General features: G+C 40.4%; 1 protein-coding gene across 1 annotated transcript in view; it reads right to left on the bottom strand.

Moving 5' to 3' along the window:
- Positions 1–334: 334 nt before the first annotated feature.
- STK39 (serine/threonine kinase 39) overlaps positions 335–21,705 on the bottom strand; it is a 300,980-nt gene continuing 279,609 nt past the window's right edge. Inside the window, exons 17-18 of the mRNA XM_059704214.1 lie at positions 14,667–14,731; positions 335–1,874 (exon numbers count right to left, since the gene is read on the bottom strand). Of these exons, the coding sequence (XP_059560197.1) occupies positions 1,800–1,874; positions 14,667–14,731 (140 nt within the window). The 3' untranslated portion in view covers positions 335–1,799. The remainder of the gene's footprint in view (positions 1,875–14,666; positions 14,732–21,705) is intronic.

Raw genomic sequence — 21,705 nt, 5'->3', positions numbered from 1 at the left:
CATTCACCTTGGGTCAGTTTTGAAAGTAATCACTACGAACAAGATTTCCCCCGAAGTAGGAAAGGCAGTAGCAGAGAAGAGATGCCAAGTATCAGGAAGAAAACATTAATTTTATCATTGCTCTTGTTCTTTATTTTTTATACTACACTTTTAGAAATAAACCTACGTTTCTATAAAAATTGAAGTGTTTTGTTTTTGTTTGTTTTTTTTTTTTGCGGCCCACATAAACTGTGTTTATTTGGCCTGTGTTAGCCTTTGAGTTTGACATGCTTGCTCTAGTTAATTTTTACTAGGCAGATGATTCCTAAAGGAGGAACAAAACAAAGTGACACTGTTTCTTTGTGCAATACACTTTTATTTTCCTTTTACCTTTGCAGTCATCTTTGAGTAATCTTTGTGTAAACAATAGAATGGAATGATGTTACATTAAATTGTATGCAAATGGCTCTGGAACACCTTAACCATTATGACAAGGCAATTATAAAGAACTTTGTTTTCTTTAGTAATATATATTTGCTTTTTAAAGGACATTAAAGAGCTGCCATATCTAGGGTTAGCAAGGAAAGAGCAAATGGTACCATCCCGGGAGCCCACCTCCCTGAAAGTTTTGATTCCAATTTTGAAAATCCCAAGTTTGCAATTACATTAATTGTAGTCCAGCAGAGGGCTACTTGAGTTGACAGTATTTATTCTTGCAACTTCACCTTTTTAGTCATTGCACAAAACCTTTTCTGTTTTTGTTTGTTTTACCCCATCTGGGTGTTCTGCAGAATTTCAAGTAAAACTCTGATTCTGATATTTTCAAGTTTATCACATTTGAGCCAACAAATCCTAACATTTAAGGAGAAGTCAAATCAGAGATGGGTACATAAGTAGCAATCTAACAGAATGGCAACATTTTGTAGAGCTTTCTAAATGTTCCAATGAAGCAACGCTTACAGATGCCACTGTATGTGGAGGATGCTTTGGATCTGAGGCTATTCAGGAGTAAAGCAGCCTCAGGCACATTCTTCAGATGAAAGTTTGCAAGGCACCTCCCTCTCCCAGGAGACAATCAGATTGGGGATTGGTTTTTAGGCCAACAAACCGAAAGAATAAGCATCCTAGTTCTTAATTCAGTCAGTTCAAAAATCAGAAGTTATAAATACTCCCAAAGATAGACCTGAAAACTTTTTTTGTTTAAATAACAAGAGATTTACTACAAGAAGCATATAATCAAAAACTTTTCTTTTCCTAGCTAAGGTGTGTAATGCATAAATATATGAAAAATAAAATTCACAGTCAGTTTTAAAACTAGAATTCAAGTTTGGCTAATAAATCTTAATTTTATAAGTATATTAATTTCTAAATACAACATAAAAGAGGCAGCATTGTCAGATACACAGTTAAAGTATAACAGAAAGAACAAAAATGAAAGAAGAAAGCTTCTGATAGAAAAAATTCACTTGGTTGCCAATAAATAGGACCACCTGAGTATAGTTCAGATTCTTTTCACTTAAGGGATATCCGAATTAATTGCTAAGAATATTAAATAGCTTTTGGAAAAATGAGCAACAGTCGTGCAGCTGTGGCATTTGCTTGTTCTTATACTGTGGCTTGCTAGAGAATAAAGCAGAACTCGGAGTGTTAAGTTTTAAAAAATTCTTTTTTATCCCATTTCGTCGAAGCCGGCCTCTTCACAATCTTCAGATTTTGCTGGGAACTGGGAGTGAGGGGGTGGGAGGACGTGGGGAGGGAAAGGTTGAGGGGGAGTGTGGTGAGGGAGGCATGACAGATCAGGGCACCTCAAGGAACATATATCAGCTGACACTCAACTGAGCAAACCCGATCAGCTTCACTTCGTCTGGAATCTCAGATCCATCACAGCCAGAAGCCTGAAAATGGAAAACAAAAAAAACCGACACCTTGAGTGCTGGTTTTTACAGACTTGTTCATGTGATGGCAGAACCAAGAAAAGACATGTTCAGTATGGGGCCACGTGTCCCCCCTTCTTCCAGAAGGGTCAAACTCCAAAATGACTACTGGGTGCTAAGGGCTGTAAGAAACCCCATGCTATCAAATACGGAAAACGGGAAGGGATGGATAACCCAGTTAAAATACCACTGTGCCCAGGCTCTCAGCTTTGGAATTGCCAATGAACCATCTGACTGACAAGAAACCACATACAAATTTTCAACGACTACAGTGATTTTTAAATATACTTTCAAAATTAGAGCTCGTTAATAATACTTTTTAAAAGGGTAGTATGAAAATGAGAAGAGATCTGAGTCCTAGGAAGTCATTCAAGGGATAACTTGTTTTTTACCAAAATCATCTCCTCTGTAAAACTGGCCAGAAAAAAAAGTAGTCACCATGTAGAGGAATGGTTCTTCATAGATAACTATTATTTAAGTCCCAGTGAGTTATTTTTACAGGAAAAGGTACCATAATACGTCTTTTTCCCATAACAGAAAGAATTTTGTTTCTAATAATTTAGGACATACTAATTGCCTAAAATTGGCTCAAATTATAGTGTGCCAAATACTTTTTGATTTTGAAGAAAAAATAATAAGGAACTGGAAGAAAAATAAGGAACTAGAAATAAGCCATTGCCCACCAAACCTCTCACTAGTCCTAATTCATAAGTTATTTCTATTTTCCTTTGCACTTCCCTCTCTTACACACACACACACACACACACACACACACACACACAGCACTCGAATCACCATTGAATATGATGTAAGTACCACCAGTGGAGAGAAAAAAATCTGATGAATGCCTAGAAATGGACAACAAATTACCAAAGGACCATACAAACCTTTTCTTGGCCTAATTCTTGCTAAATCATTGTCAAAATAATTAGTTTGCAATGGGGGAAACAGAAAAGCCCTTTCCAATCATCACAATGAGCCTGCTTAGCACTGCTTCCACAAAACAGTACATAAACTCAGCCCTTTGTCAACCCCAGCATTTTCCTTTAACATAAGCAGCTAATTAGAACATATAACTTGAATATTTTAAAATAATTACCTTTAAAATAACAGTCAGTGTGAGTAGTTATGCTTACATAAGAACATCAGTAGCCTAAAGGGTAGTCGGAACATTAGTTAGCATTTAAGACGTTTACTTTGTGCCTATCCAGTGATTTCTCTGGTTTTACTTGACAGATAAGATATTCAGTAAAGCAGTTTTCATTGTTTGCATTGCCAGGGGCAGATCAGAAACAGTCCTTCCCTTATCACTTTTAACAAAGTACTACAGGCATAGAAGGCTTTTCAGCTGAGATTTTCTGGTGGGCATTTTTTATACTGATACTGTCATATTCACCCCCCCTACCAATTTTCTCATTCTACTCTCACTGTTTGCAGTAGCGGGAGAGAAGAAGGGAATGTTTAGGCAGATTTAACAAACAATGTTATTTACTCAACCCACTGAAAGGGGACAGAGAGGGACAGAGACAATCTGTGAAACTGACAAACATCTGAGGACAAATGATGGCTGCAGGTGCCAAAGGTCAGACTGCGGAGTGTGAAGCACATCAGTGCATCTGAAAGCTACATCAGGAATTTGATCATGTGAATAACAGGAGGTTAAGATGATGAGGAAGAAAAACAAAATATCCAGTGTTGGTTAAACCGAATAGAAATAAAAGAAAAACATTAAATCCTTTTTGTGAAGAGTAATGGAATTTACAAGGCGAGTGGGTGACTAAGCCAGTGGTTACTGAGGGCACGCTCACAGGGAATCTTCAGGGGGTGCACATCCCACTCCCTGTCCCCAGTGCCTCCTGCAGCTACACTGGCCTGTTCTGTTTCCTGGCAAAAAGGCACAGCCCAGGTCGTCTGGCTCTGCTTCAAGGCACTCAGCCCTTTCTCCACGCTTTACCACACTCATTCTCTTTTAGCCAAAGCTGAGCCTGTATCTCTCTTACTGTGGCCTGCAAAACACTAATGGGGGCAACATACAAATGATTCTGAAATCTAGAGAAAAGGAAGCAGAAACCCTCAAACCTTTTGGTCTCAGGATCCCTTTATAGTCGTACTAGAGGCCCAGTGCATGAAATTAGTGCACTGGAGGGGGGAGAGGCCCACAGCCGGGCCTGCACCCTCTGACAGTCCGGGACTCCTCGGGGGATGTCCACCTACAGGCTTAAGCCAGCTCCCTGTGGGGATCAGGCCTAAGTCGGCTGTCAGACATCCCTCTTGCAGTCTGAGACCCCTGGCTCCTTACCGCCCACCTGCTCGATCCTTACTGCTCAGTTTGCTGCTGCTTAGCGTTGCCACAGAGGTGGGAGAGGCTCCCGCCACCGCAGCTTGCTCTCACCAGCTATGAGCCCGGCTTGTGGCTGAGCGGCGCTCCCCCTGTGGGAGCACACTGACCACAAGGGGGTAGCTCCTGCATTGAGCGTCTTCCCCCTGGTGGTCAGTGCACATCATAGCAACCGGTCGTTCTGGTCATTCCGCCATAATGGTTGCTTAGGCTTTTATTATATAGATACTAAACTTTTCTGTTTTAATTTTTATTTTAAACATTTAAATGTAGGTTATATTCATTATACTGCCTTAAAAATTAAAACAAATTTCTAAAATATTCATTTGCTAATTCATTAAACATAAAATATACCCATTTCAAACTAATATAAATAACTACAGTTTATACCAAAAACAAAAGAAATTTGAGAAGATTGGCATTGCTTTATATTTTGCAAATCTTTTAAATGTCTTGCTTAATAGAAGATGGCTGGATTCTCATAACTGCTTCTGCATTCAATCTATTGTTTGTTGTCCCTGAGCAGTGTATAAAGATAATCCAGGCTCACAACAATTTGTAGTTGAAAAAGGGGAGAATTTTAATAGCCTTTCTAGACACTTTGTGGATATTGTTTATTAGAATACCAACACTGGCCAAGTGGTAGTTTCTTAATGCTTAGTTATAATGTGGAATCTGAAACCATAGCATTGAACTTTCTATATACGCTGCTACACTGAAATCCATTGGTCACCCTTGCACTTTGAATGGTTCTTTAAGAAAATTTCCGCCAAAACCGGTTTGGCTCAGTGGATAGAGCGTCGGCCTGCGGACTGAAAGGTCCCAGGTTCGATTCCGGTCAAGGGCATGTACCTGGGTTGCGGGCACATCCCCAGTAGGAGATGTGCAGGAGGCAGCTGATCGATGTTTCTCTCCCATCGATGTTTCTAACTCTCTATCTCTCTCCCTTCCTGTCTGTAAAAAATCAATAAAATATATTTAAAAAAAAAAGAAAATTTCCATTATAGTTGACATAAGATATTATATTAGTTTCAGGTGTACAACATAGTGATTAGACATTTATATAACTTACAAAGTGGTGACTTCAATAAGTGTAGTACCACTCTGACACCACTCACAGTTATAAAATATAATTGGCTATATTCCCTTCCCTGTGACTGTTTTTATAACTGGCATTTTTATAAATGGCAATTTGTACTTAATCCTGTTACCTTTCTCAATTACCTGCCCTGCACCGCTCCCCACAACCTGGCAACCATCAATTTATTCCATGGCTATGACTTTATTTCTGTTTTGTTGGCTTTTGTTTTTATAGATTACTCACATAAATGAAATCAAATGGTATTTGTCTTTCTTAGTCTGCCTTCATACACTTAGCATAATACCTTTTATGTCCATTCATGTTGTTATAAATGGCAAGATTTCACTGTTGTATTTTTTTTATGGCCAGGTAATATTCCACTGTTTATATGTCCAGTCTTTATCCATTCCACCATGAATGAGCACTTCAGTTATTTCTAGATGCCAGCTATTGTACATAATGCTGCAAATTATCTTTTAGAATTAGTGATTAGGATTTCTTGGGATAAATACCCAGATGTGAGATTGCTGGGTCATATGGTAGTTCTATGTTTAATTTTCTGAGGAATCTCCTCCATACTGTTTTCCATAAAGGCTGCACCAATATGCAATTCCATCAACGGTGCACTATAAGGCTTCCTTCACTTGACATCTTTGCCAATTCTTGTTTCTGATTTATTGATGATAGCCATTCTGACAGGTGTGAGGTGATATCTCAGTATGGTTTTGATTTGCATTTCCAGATGATAAATGATGTTGAACATCTTTTCATATGTCACCCAATAGACATATCCTCTGCCCATTTTGAAAGCAGCTTCTTTGTTTTCTTAGTATTAAGCTGTATAAGTTACTTATATATTTTTGACATTCCTGACTTATTGAATGTATTATTGGCAAATATTTTCTCCATTCAGCAGACTGTCTTGTTTTGTTTTGTTGATGGTTACCTTCAGTGTGCAAAAACCCTTGCCCTAGGAGACATATAGATGTCAAAAAGTTTACTGCCTATGTTTTCTTCTAGGAGTTTTATGGTTTTGAGTCTTACATTTAAATCTTTAACCCATTTTAATATTATTTTTGTATATGGTGTAAGAAAGTGATCCAGTTTCATTCTTTTGAATATATCTGTCCAGCTTTCCCAACACCATTTACTGTCATTTCCCCATTGTATATTCTTGCCTTTGTCATAGATTAATTGACCACATAGGGTAGGTTTATTTCTTGGCTCTCTATTCTGCTCCATTGATCTGTGTGTCTGTTTTTATGCTAGGACCGCCTTGTAGAATAGTTTTATATCAGCATGATACCTCCAACTTTGTTTTTCTTGCATAAGACTGCTTTGACTAGCTGGGGAATTTTGTGGTTCCATAGAAGTTTTAATATTATTTGTTCTAGTTGTGTGAAACACACCATTGGGATTTTGATAGGGACTGCACTAAACCTGAAGTTGCTTTGGGTAGTATGGGCATTTTGATGATGTAAATTCTTCCTATCCACAGCATGGTATTACTTCCATTTATTTGTATCTTATTCAATTTCATTCTTCAGTGTCTTAGTTTTTTGAGTATAGGTCTTTTACCTCGCTTAAATTTATTCCTAGATATTGTTTTTGAGACAACTGTAAATGGGACTGCCTTTTTAATATCTCTGATATTTTGTTAATGTATAAAATTGCAACTAATTTCTGAATATTTGTTTTATATACTGCTACCTGACCTGATTCATTTATTACTTCTAATAGTTTGTTGGTGGAATCTTTAGGATTTTCAAGTTATAGTATAACTTCTTTCATTTCTGATTTCATTTGCACCCTCCCTCTTTTCTCTTGATGAATCTGGCTAAATAAAGGTCTATCAATTTTGTTGGTCTCTAGTTCCTTTACTTCCATTCCGATCTTTATTCTTTCCTTCCACTCACTTAGACTGTTTGTCCGTTCTTCTTTTTCTAGTTCCTTATAGGTAGAAGGGTATATTGAGATTTTTCTTGTTTCAACTGTGTACCATAAATTTGGGGTCATTGTGTTTTCATTTATCTCAAGGTATCTTTTAATTTCTTCCTGATATCACTGTTAACCCATTCATTATTTAATAGCATGTTATTTAGCCTTACTATATTTTTCAGTTTCCTAATAGTCACTGATTTCTATTTTTATAGCATTGTGATAGGAGAAGAATCAATTTTTAAAAATGTATTGAGACTTGTTTTGTGGCCTAACATGAGGTCTATATTTAAGTGCATTGGAAAACGTTTCATGTGCACTTATAACTGATACTTTTTTAAGTCCATAGACTCTAAGGCCACTATCTCTTTGTTGATTTTCTGTCTGGATGATCTATCCATTGAGGTCAATGAGATGCTAAAGATACCTACTATGACTGTCAATCTCTCCTTTGTCCATCAATGTTTGCTTTATATATTTAGGTGCTCCTATGTTGGGTACATAAATGTACCCAAGTTATATCCTCTTGATGGACTGATCCCTTTTTCATGAAATGTCCTTCTTTCTCTCTTGTTACAGCCTTTGTTTTAAAGTCTGTGTTGCCTGTCTGATATAAATGTTGCTACTCCAGCTTTTTCCCCCCTTTATATTTGCATGAAATATCTTTTCCATCCCTTTACTTAGTGTCTGTGTATCTTTCAATCTCTTATAAGCAGAATATTTATGGGTCTTCTTTTTAATCCATTGAGCCACCCTATGTCTTTTGGTTGGAGCATTTAGTCCATTTAAAGCAGCGGTTCTCAACCTGTGGGTCACGACCCCTTTGGGGGGTCGAATGACCCTTTCACAGGGGTCACCTAAGACCGTCGTAAAACACATATATAATTACATATTGTTTTTGTGATTAAGCACTATGCTTTAATTATGTTCAATTTGTAACAATGAAATTGGGGGTCACCACAACATAAGGAACTGTATTAAAGGGTCACGGCGTTAGGAAGTTTGAGAACCACTGATTTAAAGTAATTATTGATGGGTATGCTTATTACCATTTTAATAATGTTCTCATTATTTATGTAGTTATCTATTTCTTTCTTATGCTTTTGCTAATTAACTACTTTCTATGGTATGTTTGAATTCCCTTAACTTTATTTCCTGTATATCTCTTGCAGTTATCGTGTGCTTCTTATATACCAAGCTATGTTTATAACAGTCCATTTTAAGTGGATGATCACTTAAATTTGAACACTTTCTAAAATCACTATAATTTTACTTAACCCCACCATGTCAATGTTTTGGCCATTACTTTTGTCATCTCTATTTTGCTTGTTAGTTAACTTCAGATATTTTATTTTTCATTTCATGGTTTCTATCGCTGTTGAAATTCTGAGTTCATATATTCTTCCCCTACGTTCACTGAGAATCCTTATAGCCAGTGTTTTGAACTCTCTATCTGGTAGATTGCTTGTTTCCATTTCATTCTTTTTTTTTCTGGAGATTTGTCCTAGTCTGTCATTTGGGACATGTTTGTCTCCTCATTCTGGCTGATTCCCTACATCTCCTGGTCTTGGCAGAGCGGCCCTAAGTGGCAGGGGCCTAGGGTTGCAGTCTCCCTGGCCACCTGAGTTGAGTCTTCCAGGAGTGCCCTAGGTCGGGTTTTATGTGCCCAACTGTTGTAGCTGAGCCTTGACTGCTGTTAGCGTTGATCCTCAGGATGCTCGGCTGTGAGGGCTGGCCGTGACTACAGAGGACACGCTATTGTGCAGGTGCTTACGTGCCAGCCAAGTCCACCCTTTGGATTTGTTTGTGGAGCTGGTTGGGAGGTGCTCTGGTGTAGGCCCCCTGGTGGGAGCTACAGAGTGATATGCCGTTGGTTGCCACTTGTGCTGGACTTAAAGGCGCTTGGAAGAGGCTATGCTGGGAACTAAGGCTGGCTGCCACCAGTGCTGCGCATGGGGGCCACTTGTGCCAGGCTTGTGTCTGCTTAGTATTAGGCACACTGAGGCCAGTCACTGCTCGTTTGGGATCTGCAGACCTTTGGGAGATCTTGGAAAGTTCACAATGTGAGCCGAGGTTTGCTGCTTGTGTGGAAAAGCCACTGGAAGGCTTGGGCCTGACACCTGAGTTGGGTGGGGTCTCAGGGAGTTACCAGTGCAGAGGGGAAGAGTGTGGGCCAGCTTAATGGAGAGTTCAGATTTGGTGCATGCCTGCCGGCTGGGTGGGGAAAAGAGCTCAACAAAGGAGCAATGATGCCTGCCAGTGCTTCTGGCCCCTGGCACTTTTTGAGCTGTGTTTGCAAGTCCATGTGCAGGCTCTTCAAAAGGAACTCCAGCAGCCCTCCGTTTCACTCAGATGCAATCCTCACTGGTTTTCACAGCCAGATGTTTGGGGACCCCCTTCCTGGCACTAGTGCCCCACTGGGACCCCTCCCCCTCAGAGAAGATATCCCTTCTGATTCTTTACTGCCACATGTGGGTGTAGGACCTGCTGGTTCTGTGTATCAGTCCCTCCTACCAGTCTTCCTTATATCCTTAGTTATAGAATTTCTGCTCAGCGCGTCTTCATATGGTTGGTTCTCATCAATTTTCTACAATATTGATGTGGTCGTGGGAGGAGGCAAGCACAGCGTTTACCTACTCTGCTATCTTGCAAGGAAGTCTGAATGGATCTTCTTACCATGCATCATGTTATGCAGATTTTCCAGTGTTGACATATTTCACACCATATCACCCATCTCATCAGAAAAGTCCCTAAGTATTGGGGGGCTGTCACATATAGAGTGGCAGATACACGTTTCCCAAAATCCTATTTGCGTTCAAAAGCTAAAATTTATTATTAACAATAAAACTGTCAGTCATTCTCGGTGAATTTCCAGGCTTACTTGGTTCGTTTTGGAAAAAAATGTCTGCCACATCCCTTGTCTGAATAACCATAGTTTGTCAGTTATTCTTTCAAGAAAAAAAAAATGGGTGGTTCAGCTCACAACTCAAACAGTCTCACAAGTGCTTTTCCTGGGCACAACCACTGTCCTTCAGGAACTGAAGTGCTTCCCATTTCATCACACACAACATTAAAAACATGTGTCCTCGAGTAGACAGTTTTAATAAAATCTGTTTCTTGCCGTATTAGGAAAATTCTTAAATGACACTAGCTTTTTTTGAATTAAAATTTTTAACAGTGACTGTGCGCCTGCCTGTGAATAACAGGATGGCTGTGGTACAGTTTGAGGTTCCTGCCTTGATTCATGCTGACATTAGCAGTTTTACCCACCAGGGCTTTTCTACCAATGTCAACACAATGGAAAAGGCAAGTAACATCTTAGTATTATAATGAGAGTTTTCACACCCAGTATACTCTAAAAAGGGTCTCAAGGAGCCCCAGAATCCCAAGGCCCACATTTTGTGAACCTCAGCTTCAAAGGGAAATGTATCCAGTATCAGGAACCCAGCATGGCAGTACAGTGATGCCTGCGCTCACTCAAGTGTCTGCACTCCTGATGCTCCCCACCTCCTCACCCCTCCTGCCAGACCAGCAGGTGTGGCCTGTGGAGGAGCTGGAGAGCTTGAAAACATACTAATGCCCGTGTCCACCCCAGAGGTTTGATTGGTCTGGGGGATACGGCCTGGGCACTGGGATATTTGAGCTCCCAGGTGATTCAAAGGTTTGGTACAGTTTGCAAACCACTGTTCTACCCTAGTGAACCTCCAAGTTTCCTTTAAAGCAGTGGTTCTCAAGCTTTAGCCTAGATCAGAATCACCTGGACAGATTGTTAAAACACAGTTCCCCATGCCCCATCCCCCAGAAATTCTAATTCTTCAGGCCTGAGATGGACCCTAGAATCTGCATTTTTATCAGGTTTCCAGCTTCCAGGTGGAGCTGGCACTACCAGCCTTGGGACCACACTTGGAGAACCATTGTTTGAGAGCCGCTCCATGGATCTCCCTGAACCGACAGTTTCCCAGCTTTATGTTGTTGTTTGAAAAATGTTACATTAGTCATGTAGCCTCCAACTACGCCAAAGCGGAAAGCCTCCGAAGATAAGGCCCTTTTATTGTTAATTACCAAATTACTCATTAAATTTGCTATCTGCAATGCATGTGATTCAACTTCAGTAACTAAAATATATAATGCTCATGTATATGTGTACCAATTGGGTGCAAATTACATGTACTTACAATCTGTATTCTTACTTCAGATTTGCACTAATGCAATTTCAAAGCTTCCACATGAAAGCAGCAAGACTCATTTGCTTTAAAAATTGCCAGGTAACAAATTTAAAAATGACTTAAATGACATTTATGGAGCCTTGTCTTAAAACAACAACAACAAAATAGTACAGAAATGTCAAACCTGAAACAAATTATATTTGAGCTGAAATGCCCTCTATGCCTGAACCACTTTGTTAAAAGTGCTTTTTAAAAAAGGTTTCTGATCTGCCTGTCCTTGGCCATGTTGACAATGGAAATCACACCTCACTTATCTGTCCAGTGAAGCTAAGGATCTGAAGCTAAGATTGGGCAGAGAAAAACATAATAGCACTTCTTTATGTAACCAGCGTCCTTTCACCTTATGCCATTGTTTTTCTCATACAAGCAGACAGACAAGATAAGAACAGACATCTTTTCAAACTTGAGCCAAATGTTTCCAATAGTGTGGGAATGGGGAGAGGAGAGCGATCAGAGGAGGGGCCTACACATGGAATGCTTCTCAGCTCCGCACTGGAAGCACCAGGGGGTGTTTTCGAAATTCCCAGGCTGCACCAAGAGCAATTAAATTAGTTTATCTGGAGCAGGACCCAGGCAATAGTAATTTTTTAAAGTGTCCCCGTCACCCCGAGTGAAACCTTTGTCTAGCAACGTCAAGACCACAGTACCAAGATACTGCAGTTCTTTAGACAAATTCAGGTCCCTAGCGGTCTCCTTCAGAAAGCAAAGAAAGCTCTGAGATTAAAATGACAAGCAGGTGACAGATAAAAGTGCTACAAGTAGCAGTGGCTTATGAGGAAAAATGCTTATGAAATACTTTGATCTCTCATTCTTCAATAAAATAACCAATTTGAATCTCTGTGGCTTTAACCAAGATGCCAGTGTCCCATGAAGATTAGGCTGAAGTTTTTCTAAGTGAGATTTGTACTCTGATATATTTTAATTATTATCAGGCCCCTGCTGTGCCAGCCACTGTGCTCGGCACTGGGGGGATCCAAGACAGAAATCTCTATCCACCCAAAGTCTCTAGATTTATTAGAGATATAGAGTCTATAAAATGTCAGTACAATATAATCCTTGTGGAGGAGAATATAGGAGCACCTAAACCAGGACTGGAAATCAGGCAGAAAATTGGTACATGTCTAGGCCCTGAAGAAGCTGGGGAAGAAGTTATGTTAGTAGAGGGAAAAGTACATACAATGGTCTAACAGATGAAAGCAGGAGGGAACAGGGGGACAGAGAAAGAGAATAAATGCATGGGTGCTGGTCAAATTAAGAAAGGCAACCAGGGAGAGCTTCCTCAGCCATGTTCAGGGGATTGACTTTTAGAAGAACCAAGTGGAGCAGGCGATTGTGGAAGAGTTTCCCTGGCTACCGCCTCAGTGTGGTAAGCAGAGCTAGGGGCTGACGAGGTGTAGGCAGGAGGGTCGGTTTTCGAAGATAAGAGGATTCCAAGACAGAATCAAGAGAGAGAATCCAGGAAAGTAAAACTGATTAAAGTAGGACATGAGAGGGACTTTCACATTCCCCTTCCGTTCACAGACACTCTAGCAGCCGTTACGTGAAACCTACAGTTGTAGGCAAGAGGCAGGGTTGCTCTGTTTTATAGGTAAACAGGTTGAGAGACGGGGGAATAAGCCAGCATGAAGGTTTTAGTCTCTCATCTCTCTATTTACATGTTCAAACAGGGAAATGTTCTGGAGGTGGTATGTTATAACTGTTTTCTAATGGTATAAAAATGAATACAAAAATGTTAATATTGCTTGAAATGCTGGGCACAGGGTGCCATTTTCTCATCAATATGTATTTTCATGTAAATGAAAGTGGTTTACAAAGATATAGGTGAATTAGAAACGTAAGAGGAGACAGAGGAGTCCTAAGAAAGAAGGTGAAATTTTCAATTTATTAATTTATCGCTCTATGTCTGAATAAAATGGTTTTTTAAAATTATCGCAGCAAAACAAATTTCATCAGATAAATTCTGTGCTGATCTTTGATCATACATAGCCTACCTATCCGAAACTAGATGAGAAGCAAGACCAGAAAGCTAGTTAGCACCAGGCAAACATTTACTGTAACTAATAATCACTTAGCATTTTTGGCCATGCACCGTTTCTATTAGATTTGAGAAGAAATAAAAGAAACAGATCATCAATACATGTTGCATACAGCGAAATGTTGATCATCTACTAGACCTTAAATTGCTTGCAGCATTCTGACTGGCCCTTAATACAATTAACTTATAGTTTACAACTGGGTACTTAATGGGAGGCTTATTAAAACTTTCAAGAAATAGTCACTTTTGTCTATTTGGACTTCTCTCCACCCTCGTTTGGTTTCACCATGACCCCAAAATGCTCACTATTCTGTATCTCTGTGGCCACCCCCATTATTCTATTAAAAATCCACTTGTGCAGAAAAACTGCTGGAGTATCTCCTGTGAGAAACTGTTACTGCGATTCGCAATGTGGAGCTAAGATGTTGTCTTTGTTCACTAGCCTTCAGAGAACTGTTCTACAATTGCTTCCAATTACCTACACCATTTCTATAATAATCAGCCTCATTTTTAAGTTAGAACCATTTAGCTTCAGGAATGCTGTAGTAAAAGTTTTAGCAAACAGTACATTAAGTGACTCATTTTAAAAATCCTAAATTAACTGTATCAAGGGACAGTCAGAATGCTGCAAGCAATTTAAGGTCTACCAACACTTTGGTGTGTACAACATGAAACGAATATAATATTGTATGTCAATTGTGATTGGAAAAAAAACACACTCTCTTTAAAAAACAAATTACTGAAAATGATGAAATAGATCATCCAAATAATAAATGTTTTAAACCTGAAAAAAAAAACCAGTTGCTTGAATTCAGTTTAATTTTGTTCTATATGGTCAAGTAGCCATAAAAACTGGAAGCAAAATGGCATGGTGTTCAAGATTCTCAAGTGGCCACTCTTCATTAAAGAGGTAATGGTAAAAGGACAAGCTATGCTGACGGACGAGGAAATTTCTGGTCATGATCAGAAAATGTTCCCAAATGTCGAACAGGCAAATGACGGATGCAAAAAATGGATCCCGAAAGGAAGCATCAGCAGCACTAAAATTACAGAGCAGGGTATGAAACGCTATTGTTATTCCTTGATGGCACCTCATGGCAGCAGATTTACCTTCTTTCCATAACTTTCCACTTACCAACTTAAATGTCAAGGTTTTTAAAGCTTTGGGGTCATCTACAATCTTCTGTAAATTAGCAGCCACTGAAAAATACAAACATGGAGAAAAGTGTTCAAATTATTTCCCATAACATTGGATTTGCACATCAATGATTCAGAAATTTTGACTAATGATGCAATTAGCTGCATAATTATTTTTCACAGACATTGTGAAATCCATATAAATGGCCAAATTACTCTCATGTATTTCCTACACCAACTTATATCTTCGGTACATCAGAACTAATAATGTGCAGTTGATTTAGAATTAACTGTACACTGACCTCACTTTCAGAAAATAAAGTGAGAAATGGCTTTCTCATGGAAAGTAGAATGACAGACCTGTTTCCACCACTTGGTTTTTCTCATCACCGATTACTACGCAATGTCGGAGCCAGGAGAGGGCAGCGCAGAACACAGAGGAGACGACACCGTTTCTTTGGAAATAACAGGTCAGCACATTTGAACTCCTGTCCTATAAATTCACTCAAATTTCTGCGCCCATGTTTATCAAAGCCACAAAATGCAGTGGATAGATAACCTGTATGACTCGGGCATATGTTTTAATGTTTTCGGAGCACAGTGATCTGTCAGGCCAGTGAAGGGCCACCTTGAACACTTCCCCCAAGTCGTGTGAACAGGGTCGAGCACTTGAGGCTGTCATTTTGAAGCTCCATAGTGAAGATATGTTTCCACCATTAGCTGGATTCATCAGAGACCTGCCCCATTCTCCATGGTGTCATGATATATTTGATGCTCTAGTGGAGTCAGCCCTTCCTGCTGGCTTAGGGTACAGTTTATGAACAATAATACCAAAGGTAATGATGACAGAGATTTAATGCCTTCCTCTCTCCATACCCAAACTTAACATGTAAAGTACTGAAAGTCGGGTGAGGGCTGTTGGTTAGGAAGGGAGCAGTTACTATCCAAGAAATTAGGGAAGAGTTTTTTCATTATCAAAATTATCTGCTGCTTCACTAATTAGGTATCTGAAAAGTTATCGGAATATTTTAAGATAAAAACATTTAAGATACATAATAAATGTATGAATATTTTGAGAAAAGTGTTTCAAGTACAATGCTTACAAGTAGAAAGAAATCTGCAAATTATATTTTTCACCGAGGTTAACGGAAAACCTAGATACATAGATTTTATGCAAATGAGTTTATTTCATTTAATCCAGGGGTGGGGAACCCTTTGTCTGCTAAGCCACTTGGATATTTATAACATCATTCGTGGACCATACAAAATTGACTTAAGAATTAGCCTGCTAAATTTGGTCAAACATTTAATTAACTCACCCCCAATGCCTTGGCAGGGCCAGACCGAATGATTTCGCTGGCCTTATTATGGTCTGTGGGCCGAACGTTCCCCACCCCTGTTTTAATCTATCAGCTGCAAAGGGGGAAAACTGAAAATTATATACAGTAGTCCCCCCTTATCCACAGGGGATATGTCCCAAGACCCCAGTGGATGCCTAAAACTGTGGATAGTACAGACCCTATACAGTCTATGTTTTTCCCTATATATACATACATATATACCTTCTCACTTATAGGAAGCACTTTACAGTTTCTGTTTTGCATATGTGAACTGCCAGCATCACTATTCTTGCACTTTGGGGCCATTATTAAGCAAAATAAGGGTTATCTGAACAAAAGCACTGCGATACTGCCACAGTCACTATGACAACCAGGATGGCCACTAAATGACTAACAGGCAGAGAACGTATATAGAGTGGAGGACCTGGACAGGATTCACATCTGGGTCAGATCGGCGCTGTACGGTGTGAAATTTTATACTTCTCAGAATAGAGTGCAATTGAAAATGTAACTATTTATTTATTTCTGGAATCGTCCATTGAATATTTTCAGACCGTGGTTGACCATGGGTAACTGAAACTGCAGAAAGCAAAACCAGGGAGAAGGGGGACTACTGTACTCAACATAGCCTATTTCTCTTTCTGAACCGTCATGACAAGCATCCTTTTATCTCCCTCTGTGGCCCTCCTAACACTTCCATTCAGAGAGATCTGCGAAGTTTCACTTATGGTAAAAATCCCGCTCCTCTTTCTTTTGTCCACACACACATCAGGTAGATCCTGGGCCACCAATCTGTATAGTTATCACCAGCAAACTTCTTCTGGCCCCCTCACCAGCTTCCTGACATAGTTCAGATGCTAAAGCCTTCTGGTGATCCCAGCCAGAAACACAAGCTCCTGGAGGGAAAAGCCTTGCCCACCAACGCCAATACTGACGATGTCAGGGCATCGGGTATGCAAATGGCAGCAGCTTTTTCTGACAACATGAGAGTGTTCTAATAGCTCCTTGGATTGGGGCTGATTTCACAGGTGGCCATAAAGTCTTTATAGGAATCTCAGTCCTTTCATGAAAGTCTCTCAGTTGATGTGGGTGATTTACTGCCTTGTTCTGGGTCATCTATTTCCAGTCTGTTCTCTAAAGTGCCGCCAAAAGCAGGCTGTCCTGCACTAATCACAACCCGCTCTGCTCCGTGTGTCCTCGGGCCGATTTCCAAGGATCATGGCTGAGCAAGCTGTAGACGGGAGGGCAAGACTGAGTGGCTAGCATCTTGAACAATCATCCCGGAAAAACCACGGTCCCCAACTGTGAACCTTGGGGATATTAGAAATTCAAATTCTGTCTTCAGCTCAAAGCAAAAATAGCAAAACTGGCCTCTTACCTGATTACTTATCCCAGCTGCTAGGCGTATTTTCAATTTAGTTGATTCTAATTTGTTGTAAAGTGCTATAAAACACCTTCATTTAACTGACATCACATAAAATTCAAGGTGATGCTAATTTCTCTCCCAGCAGCAATGCTCATTAAAAAGATGGGTGTCACTGCTTTCTCCCTTCTCCTGACTGTGCACCTGGGTTTCCGCAATAAAAATGCTCCTTACCTGGAACGTGAGCTGAGAAGAAAGGGCTGGGTAGGTAGGACTGGTTGTGAGAGCTTCTCAAGTATGTGCTCATAGCACCGAACTTCACGTTTTAAGGTATTCCAGTTTCCAAAAAATATGAGGCTTCTGAACCTGCTTATTCAGTGGCCATCAACTCATTTCCAACCCTCATGGCTTTCCCCAAATAAAACTCATCCCCCGGGTGTCTAACAGGCTCTGTAATCGTCTTTGAGGTCGTCCCTTCCCAGCCCTCTCTCTTCAGCCACAAGGGCTTTCTCTGTCTCGGCCACACGAGACACAGGTAACACTCACAGAGGCTCCAAGGATTGTGGCCTTCCAGCCCTACCACTGGGGCCACCTGGTCCTTCGTGAGCAAGCTATTTTTTGTGTCCCTGAGTCATGCTTTAGTCTTGAATGCCTGTCAGGGCTAGAAGTTTCTATTTGCTCTTTTGGATTACATTTGGTTTGAAGTATGGGAAGTACTCTGCTTTATGAAACTGTTAATATCATTAACAGGCATGAAAAATATGCTTAATACCTCCCCAAATGTAAACACAGGCAAGGCAGCAGAGCTGATGTTTCTTTGACAAACGGTGTCAGGCATTCTCCAGACAATTTCCTCAATAAAACCCGGGCACTACTCAAACTCTCCACATTTTGACAGTTAGAAAAATAAGTCATATAGTGACTATTTTACTATGTTTGTATTCCGATTAGTCAAAAGATACACTTTTCTCCCTGGATACCAGTATATTTCACAACAACCTTATACAGTACTGATGTTCTGGTGGCTGTGAGTTGACTTATTTAATCTGAGATATCCCCAAACAAAAGCTGTGTGGAAACGCACACCAGTGAACACCGAGTCTGATGTACTTCCCTAGTAAGAAATTTCTGAGAGAACACAAGAGCTTGGGTTACCTGACAAGGGGATGATGTCACAACATTGTTTTAGCCAAAGATGTACCTTGAACACCTGCTCTGTATACTGTATTGCTTAGAGAGGCAGCATAAGAGTGCACAGAAAGAAAAATGGGTGAGAACAGAGAATCCAAGCTCTGAGTAAGGAGAAAGGAGACGATATGAAGGTGGGTTTCTCATGGATACTGCTTTAACACTGATCAAAATTATGGCTTACTAACAATAATAAAAGATTTACCCTGTTATTTTCCCTAAATCTCCAGGCTCTTGTATTTATGAGATGAGTGTAGCATAGCGTATAAGAGCCTGACTTCGCCAGCCAGAGGACCTGAATTCAAATCCTCCTTCTTACTTAGAGCTGTGTGACCCTATAAACTTGCAAGTTTACTTAGCCTTTTGGTGCTTGGGGCTCTGTATCTTTAAAATGTGGGTATTAATAGTGCCTACCTGGTAGAACTGTTTCAAGAACTGAGCTCCTGGGGGGTTGAGAGATCAAAGGACTTGTATGCATGCATATAAGCATAACCAATGGACACAGACAGTAGGGGGTTGAGGGCATGTGCTGGGGGGTGGGAGTGGCTAGGGAGAGGTCAACTGGGGAAAAGGAGGCATATGTAATACTTTAAACCAGTGGTTCTCAACCTTCCTAATGCCACGACCCTTTCATACAGTTCCTCATGTTGTGGTGACCCCCAACCATAAAATTTCGTTGCTACTTCATAACTGTAATTTTGCTACTGTAATGAATCGTAATGTAAATATCTGATATGTAGGATGTATTTTCATTGTTACAAATTGAACATAATTAAAGCATAGTGATTAATCACAAAAACAATATGTAATTATATATGTGTTTTCCGATGGTCTTAGGCGACCCCTGTGAAAGGGTCGTTTGACCCCCAAAGGGGTCGCGACCTACAGGTTGAGAACCGCTGCTTTAGACAATAAAGAATTTAAATTTAAAAAAACCGAACTAATACACACAAAGGGCTTAGAACAGTGATTAATATATAGCAAGTGTATAATAAATATTAGCTTATTATCTCTACCCTGGACAACTGCATCTATTTATTAACTGGTTTCCTTGTGTTAGCTCTTAACGCCTCCTCATGAGCCCCTTTTCTCACACTCACACCGAAGTGACTCGGAGAATCTAAGTCATCAACTGGAATGTGTTGCCTCTGTAGGTAATACCGGTAACTGTTCACATCAACTTCAGGATAAAATCTAAGCTTTTTGGCCCATGAGACCCTCTGTAGTCCAGTCTCAACCTACCTCTTCAGTTTATTTTCTGGATTTTCCAAGGAAAGGCTCCATAACCCCCACTATCCTCTGGATCTCTACCATTATGTGAAGAGTTAACTCATTACAGATCTGATATCCTCACTAGATTCAAACTCTTTTATAACCCAGACAAAATCTTATTTACCTCTGCAAAAGGTAAGCCTTTGAAATATATCCATTACCCGAACTTACCACTTCTCACCACCTCTGCCCACTGCTACTACCCAAGTATGACTGCCATCACTGCTCATCTGTCTGGACTAATACAATAGCCTGTGGTCTCCCTGCTTCCATTCTTGTTTCTTGATGATGCAGCCACCCCCCAGCAGTCAGCTGAGCCTTCTAACATGTAATCAGACCATGCCACTTTTCTACTCAAAACCCTCTGATGGCATTACATACAGCTCAGAGTAAAAGCCAGTCTCCACACTGGTCTACAAACCCCAGCTGACCTGGCCCCCTGCTCCCTCTCTGACCTCATCCCTCACCACTCTGCTGTAGCCACTGTGGTCTCTGTGCTCACCCTCGAACATTCAGAGCAGGCTGCTATCCAAGAACCTCTATCTGCCATTCCTTAAGCTGGAAGTAAAGGCCCCTCCTTCATGAACGCCTCCCTCCTTTCCATCCAGCTTCTGCTCAAATGTCCCTGGTTAGCCTATTAATATTCCCACTATCACCTCATTCCCTCTGTCTTTCCCCAGAATGTTTCCTTTTCATAGCACCAAACATACTACATCTTCATGAGTCAATTTTGGATTCAGCCCTTCATTTAGCCCCCACATCTAGAGCATAAACTCCAAGGAGTACAGGAACTTTTACCTACTTTGTTCACTGCTATGTTCCTAAGGCTTGACATATAGTGCATGTCCATTTACAGGGTTCTTAAAACCCTAGGGTAGGACCTGAAGAATTAATCATATCTTAGAAGAATTTCTACAAATGTCTCTTAAGCGACAGTCTCATTTAGTTTTCCCAAAGCAAATAAGCGAACTCTGGGCTCATCACAAATGAATATTGGGCATCCTAGGCAACCAGTACTTTAGAGATTGGCCATTTTTCATTCAGTTCCCCCCCCCCCCCCAGAGATGACAGTCTAGATCACTCCCCAGGCCACCCCCATATTAGTATAGGTGGCTATCCCAGGGGAAGGGAATCTACAATGGGTAGCAGAGGACAGAAGTGATGAGCATCAGTGTGACCTCATGAGTACATGTGGCCGTGGGGACTAGCAGTCACACTAACCTAACTTCCCCTCTTGCAGCTCTCCCATGCAGAGACCAGCCATTCCCTAGGGGATCCATGCAGACCCAGGGGGACTGTCAGGGATACTGTGGTGTGTAGCCCAGGTCTCCTCTCAGGAATGACTCAGCCACATTCCTCCTTGGGAATTCCCTTTAGGCAAAGAGTGCTGTCTCATCCAGGGTCAGGCCCTCTCCTCAAAGGGTCATCACAGATCCAAAGCTCCCTGTGTACTTAGCTGAGGTGTTTGCTGTGATTCGGAAGCAATTTAATTCCTCCATCTGCCAAATTCTACTTCCTATATTGCTTCAGAGAGGTTGATCATGAACTCATGCCTCAAAAAACTGCTTGCATGAGAATCTATGTCTCTGAGGCTTTTTCCTAGAAAACCTTAGACTCTGTCCAAGGATGAATTAGGAATAATCACCTGAGAAGGCCATTTCCATTACCAAGTGTATAAGACAGTGTAAATTGTAAATGAAATATAGAGGAAATGGGAAATATGTATATTGCATCACATTTTCTTTGCATTTCACTCAGAATTCTGGATGGTGATAAAAAACAGTAGTTAGAAGAGATTTTGGGAATGTTACAGGTACTATAAGCAAGCAGCTTTGAGACCAAAATGTCAAATACACTTGAATATTAGTAATTAT

The sequence above is a fragment of the Myotis daubentonii genome, chromosome 7, assembly GCF_963259705.1.
Source record: "Myotis daubentonii chromosome 7, mMyoDau2.1, whole genome shotgun sequence".
NCBI lineage: Eukaryota > Metazoa > Chordata > Mammalia > Chiroptera > Vespertilionidae > Myotis > Myotis daubentonii.
This window is presented reverse-complemented; position numbering and strand designations above follow the sequence as displayed.